The following is a 7177-nucleotide window of genomic DNA, read 5'->3' as shown; positions in this document are numbered from 1 at the left end:
CTTTCTGCTCAGACGGGAGAAGGACAGAGATGCACTTTCTAATAGCCCCAGTCTTTTGTACTTCTATTGCTCACTAGCTTTTCTCTCGATTTGTTCCTTAAACCCTTCCTCTCTTAACCAAAACACAATATAACAAAGTAATTAAGTGTATGGGCTCTGGTCAAAACCTAGCTTATCATTTATTTACGGGTTGTGGAATTTTGGGCAACTCAAATGTCTCTTCAGATTCTGCATCTATAAAGTGAGCATAGTAAAAGTTCCCTACCTCATAGGGTTGCTGTAATCCACAAACATGACTTAGTGCCCTGGTAAATGTTTGATGCACTAGTTTTTGTGAATTAAAATATGTCACTGGTTTCTGGCCATTGATTAATAATTAATAATTCTTTGACATTAACCAAATGGTAAAACCATTCCATTTATTATTCCCACCCTTTCCTAATCCCCTTACTCTGCTTTTTTATTTTTGCTCCCACCACAGAGTATTAGTTCCATGAGGGTAAAGGCTTTATTTGGTTTACTGCTGAAAGTAACAGCACCCAGAGAAGTATTACACATAGAAAGCTCTAGTAAACACTTGTTGAATGAATGGTGCAAACTGTCAAAAGGAAAAATACACCAAAACTTTCACTATAAGAAAAAGGATAGATAAGCCTTTCTCTAATGGCTTCCACTCGTGTATTTTAAAACACCATATACCATAATAAAAACATAAGTAATTTATTAAAATTTGAAGGTAAAAACATAATTTTAAAAGATTTAGACCTATGTCAGGCGTGATAGAGTATGGATGCTTTCTTGAAATTCAAAATCAGATCCAAGAGTATCACTTTCAGAATGTTCTAGTAGATTGAGTTTACTTTTAGTTGTCTTTGATGTAACAGTTACTATTCTACTCTCTTTCTTAACAGAAGTGTGTTTTTTTGAAGACTCACTTTCAACTGGTTCATTACCCAAGGAACTATTTTGCCCCATTCCTTTGCTTTTCCGCTTTACAGGTGAGTCTGAGCAGGAATGCAGGTCCTTTCCAGACTGACTCTTAGCAGAGTGTTTTTTGGTATATTCACCCGTTTTGGTCATTTTCTCTGAAGAGGACCTGCTATTTCTAGATAATTCCTCCTCTTTTCTTCGACTTTCAGAAATTACATCTGCTGAAGGAGAACATGGTCTAGCAATGAAATCTTCAAAAGACTTCTGCTGCTGCTCCATGACTGGGGCTCCCAGGTTGTCTTTGGAAGTTTCTACAGCTTCTGGAGTAGAGACTGGGACATGGAAGGAGTCAAGAGGCAAAGGAATTCTAGCATCGCCTGTAATTTTCTGAAACTGGAGGGAAAAATAAAAGACAAGACAAAAATTCAGTGATGAATAGAGCCAACCATTAAAAAGTAGAGTCCAAAATTTCAATTTACTCTGCAATCTTGTTATTAAGATAGTCAATTGATTATTCAGATTTCAGAGGTAGTTTTTTTTCTAATTATATCTTGCCAAGTGATTCTCAACTTAGCTATGTCCAAGGCTAGGTCTGCTACCTTTTAAGATTTGGGTATCTGGGGTAGATATCACCCATTTCCTTGCCCTCATTAAAAACAATACACCCTTGGAGTTCCCATTGTGGTACAGTGTATTAGTGATATGGCTTGCCTCTGTGGTGTCGCCAGTTCAATCCCCACCTGGCACAGTGGGTTAAAGATCCTGTGTTGCTGCAGCTGTGGCATGTAGGTCGCGATGTGGTTGGGGTCCAATCCCTGGCCTAGGAACTTCCATATGCTGCAGGTATGGCCAAAAAATGGGAGGAACCCCCCCCCAAAAAAAAAACCCAAATGCTGTTCTGTAAGAAAAGTAATTTCTTTTCTATCCTCTAGACACATGTAAACAATATCCAGTCTGTGACCTGACTGTGTTCTAAAGCTGTCAGTTCCCAAGACCAGTGGTGTGAGATTGGTTGAGGTGAGAGATGGGAGCTCCAAGTGAGGCTTGAGGCAAAGCTGACAGGTTTTCCCCTCCCGTTTCCATAGCCGGGTGACTCACTGTAATATACTGCCCACTAGCTATGTCTGAATTACTTATCTTAAAACATTATCTGTATCAGTACTTGTACCTTCATTAGTGTTCCTTCATTGTAAGCTGACTGCATACAAATAGAAACCTAGATAAAATATGAATAGAATAGACATTTATACAATATAAAATCTGGACTATTTTCTCTAACGTTTTCTTTCTTCACTAAGAATAGTTTTCTTTAACTCATAGATTTTCAAAAGAATTTCCAGTTTTTTTATAATAATACAGGAACATAAAAATGGGCACAAAGTTCCTAATCTCAGATTTGGAAAGCACTCCAAAGAGGCTTCTGGCTCCCAAGCATGTGAAACTATTAGAGATGATCACCATTATTTTCTTTCTGACTTGGTAATACCCTTTTTGCTAATCGCTTTGAGAATCATTAAGTTCTATTCTGTCCACTTACTTGGATATTTTGCATTTGTCCAAGGGCACTCTGTTTTGATTCTGATTTTTCTTCTTCAAGTGCCTTCTTTTCTTCTTTAGGTGGACTACTAACAGTAGAATTCATCTGGGGATGACCTAGTAAATGAAAATCTGACTGATCTATACCAGCCATTGCGGCCAGCTGCCCAAGCCTGGACAAGAGGAAGAAAGGAGGAAAAGACAAAGGTTATTATAATCATACAAGAGCAGCTTAGACTCCCCCAGACTTGTAATTATGAAATACTTCTAAAATCTTAAAAGCCAACATCCTACTCCAGTCTATAAACCACTCTCTCTCCCCAATTCTCAGCCTCTTCTAGACTCATGGCCCAGGACACATCCCATCTCCTTACCTGCTACTGCTCATTTTTAACTCACGAGCGGTTCCAACATCTACCATGCATCTCATTCACTGCCTCTCACCTGCATTCATACACTTCTTTTTTTTTTTTTTTTTTTGGTCTTTTGTCTTTTTTTTTTTTTTTTTTTTTTTTTTTTTGTTGTTGTTGCTATTTCTTGGGCCGCTCCCGCGGCATATGGAGGTTCCCAGGCTAGGGGTTGAATCGGAGCTGTAGCCACCGGCCTACGCCAGAGCCACAGGCACGCGGGATCCGAGCCGCGTCTGCAACCTACACCACAGCTCACGGCAACGCCGGATCGTTAACCCACTGAGCAAGGGCAGGGACCGAACCCGCAACCTCATGGTTCCTAGTCGGATTCGTTAACCACTGCACCACGACGGGAACTCCCATACACTTCTTTACCACATTCCCTATAGTTTCTGACAGTGTGTTCCTTCCTCCCCACATCAACTCATTCACTGACAAAATACCACTCCATCAACTATCAATCTCCATTTCTCTCTTTCAACAAAACTGCTCCCAGTTGAGAACAACTAATCTTCCCTGAAGATTAATAATACATTTTTACGTCTAGGACAAAAATAACTTTAAACTTATCAAACAAGCAAAATAAATAAAAGGTAGGAAAATTCCTACACATTCTGAAATATTTTCAATTAAAATTACATCCAATTTAGTCTTTACGAAAAACTATACCTACTAATTACTCATCTACAGGTTAATTTTTTTTTGTCTTTTTGCCATTTCTTGGGCCACTCTTGTGGCATATGGAGTTTCCCAGGCTAGGGGTCTAATTGGAGCCATAGCCGCTGGCCTACACCAGAGCCACAGCAACGCAGGATCCAAGCCACACCTGCAACCTACACCACAGCTCACGGCCACGCCAGATCCTTAACCCACTGAGCAAGGCCAGGGATCGAACCCGCAACTTCATGGTTCCTAGTTGGATTCATTAACCACTGAGCCACAATGGGAACTCCTACAGGTTACTCTTTTAAAATGGGCTCTCCACTCTACCAAAGCAGGCTACCCCATTTGCATTTCTTGAAAATTTTAATTCTTTATTTAAAAAAATCGATTGTATTACCTATAGTTACACTAAATTTGACTAGATATGGCAATGGAAGCAATAAAAATTGCTCAAGTTCCTCACAAACTACCATTATAGTCATGAAGAGAAGACTGCCATCAAGAGAAATGAACTAACCCAGCATCTTTAAGGAGATCCAAGAAAGCATGGAACTTCTGAAAAGAATTCTCAATGCTGCCCAAAACACCTTCATCATCCAAGATCATGCTTGTCAATGACTGCGCATGAAGGGCTTCAGACAAAGAGAAGTTTATATTTCTTAACTGGGCATTTTCATGTTCCAGCTATAAAATAAGATTGAAAATGTTTGATACGTTTTTTTTCTCATTATTATCAAAAGAAAACCAAAGTAGTCTTGTCTAGTTTTAAGGAAAAAAAGCTAAAATAAAACACTCGAAATGTAATTAACTTGTAGTTAATGTAACTCTTACCAGTAAAGACAGAGCCCCTATCATATGATCACCAAAACCCAACGGTACCCAAACAAAGCTTCCGACATAACACTTAGATGGCATATAAAAACCAAAGCTATTGTTTTATTAACAAACTTTTAAAAGATCACCTTTCTAACTGGTTAAATTAATAATGGATCCTCATTTCACATTAGAAAATTACCTGCTATAAGTTTCCCTTAAGTTAGAAAATGAAATATATAAAGTATGATTTGAACAATGCATGTTATAATTCTGCTGAATGTTAAAACCGGATTAACTTTAGTGAGCAAAACATTTAATGTGTTAGTTTAAAAGTCCTAAATCATACCCAATTCAATTTATTAGCTACACAATCACCAATATTCTCCTTGGATTCCTGAAAACAATCACACCCTTGTACTCCTTCTCTCCCCTCATCATCTACACATTTAAAACCCCATATAAGCCCAACTCCAGTACTGCTCAGAAAGGCCATCATGTCCTTGATGCCACTTTTGGGCTTATATAAGCAGGTGCTCGATATTTACTGAATGACTAAGCATCCTCCAATCTAAAGCATGCACTTTCAAAAATTCCTCCCTAAACTCACCCTGTAATAATTTATATTTATATAGCACTTTCTAGATTATACCCTCCTTTCATGCATATTACCAAATGTAACTCTCACAATATACATTTTTATCTTTCATTACATTTTTTGCAGTTTTCCAATTCTTATACTTATTTAAATGATTCATTTTCCTATTTCACTGCTAGCAGAGTGTCTCATCATGTCTTTTATACCACTGTATATACAGTATAAACACAGTAAGTGCTTTCTTGAATTGAAACATCATGAACATAAAATAAGCCAATGTTATATAAAAGCACATATACACATACACAAAACCTAAGATTTTTACACTTTTAAAAACATGCTTTCTGGAATACAGATTACATGACCACAAAGTACAAGTAAATCCAAAGGTCCATATGATAGAACCAATCTGCAACATATTGCAGTTTTAAAGTGTACAAACTATGTGTGTACGACTTAAAATCAAACAAAAATTAAACCAAAAAGCTCAAAAGTATAAGAAGAAACTTGTTTACCTCACTGACTCGTTTATCAGCCTTAAGCCTTATTACCCTTTCCTCCTTTAACTGCTTTAGGCACTCCTCCAGTTTTTCCTAGTGTAAAGAAACAGAGTAAATATTATAACTAATTCATAGTATGATATTCAAAAGCCTCTCTAGCTGTAGATCTCACCATGGATTTGGGCAGAGCCAGAAGTGAACTCAGATTTTAGTCTGGTACCTGTAATATAATACCATAATAGCAAAATTATCAAAATATACCTGCAGCATAGTAAAGATTTATTTAAATCCTACTTTTTCTAAAATAAATTAGTGGCAACTCAACATAAAAGGCATTTGCATGTAACATAGTAAGTCAGAAGTAAAAAACTAAGACCAAAGGAGAAAAATTCTATTTTTATTTGTGGGTCCCTTTTTAAAGGAAGCCCTATTGATGAACGTGCTTAACACACCTGAATAACTATAGATTCAAATGCATTTTTTTAAAAAGTGAACACTTTTATAGCAATTTACTATGCCAAAGCACTGTTCTAGGAGTTCCCTGGGCATTAAACACTCTAATCATCAAAATCCTACGAGGAAAGAATAATCATTAACTCCATGTTATTTTACCGATGAAAAAACTGAGGCAGACAGAAGGAAAGTAAAGCAGCATAGTCAAGGTCAACCACACTGTGAACTCAGGAAGCCGGGTGCCATTCCTGTCCATAGGGGTGGTAACCTTCCCATTCACCAATGTCAATAACATCAAATGAACATCAGTAAACTCTCTTATGATTTTTAGGAACTAAGACACTTAGGTAGGTCTTTGAAGTGGGGGATGCTACTTGTGGTTGGCAGAATTCTAAGAACCACTAGGATTCCTACTTGCTGAAGTACACAAACCCTCCCATTATTCAATCAAAAAGTAATTCAGGTGCTGTAGTGCAGAGATTTTGCAGACATAATTAAGGTTCCCCAAACCAGTTGATTTTAAGAGAGGGAGATTATTCTGGGTGGCTGAGACCTAATCAGGCAGCCCATTAAAAGGTCCGGAAGACTTCCTGAAGATTTGAAGTACAGAAGGGATACAAGAGGGAGATTCTCTGTTGCTGGCTTTGAAGAGGTCAAGTGTGATGTTGTGGCAAGCAATCAGAGGGAGGCCAGTCAGAGTCTAGGAGCTGAATCTGACCTCTGAACAGCCAGCAAGGAAATGGGGACCTCTGTCTGCAATTGCAGAAACTTCATCACGCTAACCAGCTGAATAAGCTTGGAGGTATCCTTCTCAGAGCCTCCAGATAACACAGCCAGAATGAAATCTTGATTCCAACTCTACGATAACACATGAGCTCTGCTGAACATCCAGTACAAACAAGAACATCCGTGTTTGGGACTCAGTGTCTTACACTTAAATTTCATGTGGTTTAACACACTCAGGAGGGAACCCACATGTTCCCGTGTGTTTTGTTTTTTTGTTTGTTTTTTTTTTTGAGCAGAGAACCCAGTCACACTGAGCCTGGACTTCTGACCCAAAACTGTGAGCTAGTATATAGGTATTGTTTTAAGTCAGTAAGAATGTAGTCAAAGAAAATTAATATACTACTCAACCTCCAGGTTCATGAACAATATAAATCATTTGTTACTGTTTTAAGCCACTGTTCTGGGGTGGTGCAATAAACAAACAGAATACCTATACTTATTAAAAACAGTAAGGTATATTTATACGTTTTAAACACTTTGAACAATCA

General features: G+C 37.8%; 1 protein-coding gene across 5 annotated transcripts in view; it reads right to left on the bottom strand.

Moving 5' to 3' along the window:
* The window catches only part of CEP78 (centrosomal protein 78), a 31909-nt gene continuing 25428 nt past the window's right edge, over positions 697-7177 (bottom strand). For 3 of the 5 annotated variants that reach the window (XM_013993628.2, XM_021065145.1, XM_005660171.3), the window contains 5 exons: positions 5466-5543; positions 4057-4223; positions 2468-2639; positions 2099-2146; positions 697-1323 (listed from right to left, as the gene is read on the bottom strand). In XM_013993628.2, coding sequence (XP_013849082.2) covers positions 766-1323; positions 2099-2146; positions 2468-2639; positions 4057-4223; positions 5466-5543 — 1023 coding nt within the window. In that variant the 3' untranslated portion in view covers positions 697-765. The remainder of the gene's footprint in view (positions 1324-2098; positions 2147-2467; positions 2640-4056; positions 4224-5465; positions 5544-7177) is intronic. The other 2 variants (XM_005660172.3, XM_013993629.2) reach the window with 1 other exon arrangement.

Source organism: Sus scrofa, chromosome 1 (assembly GCF_000003025.6).
Source record: "Sus scrofa isolate TJ Tabasco breed Duroc chromosome 1, Sscrofa11.1, whole genome shotgun sequence".
In the NCBI taxonomy this organism is placed as follows: Eukaryota; Metazoa; Chordata; class Mammalia; order Artiodactyla; family Suidae; genus Sus; species Sus scrofa.
Note: the sequence above shows the minus strand (reverse complement) of the source record. Positions and strands in the feature narration are given on the sequence as shown.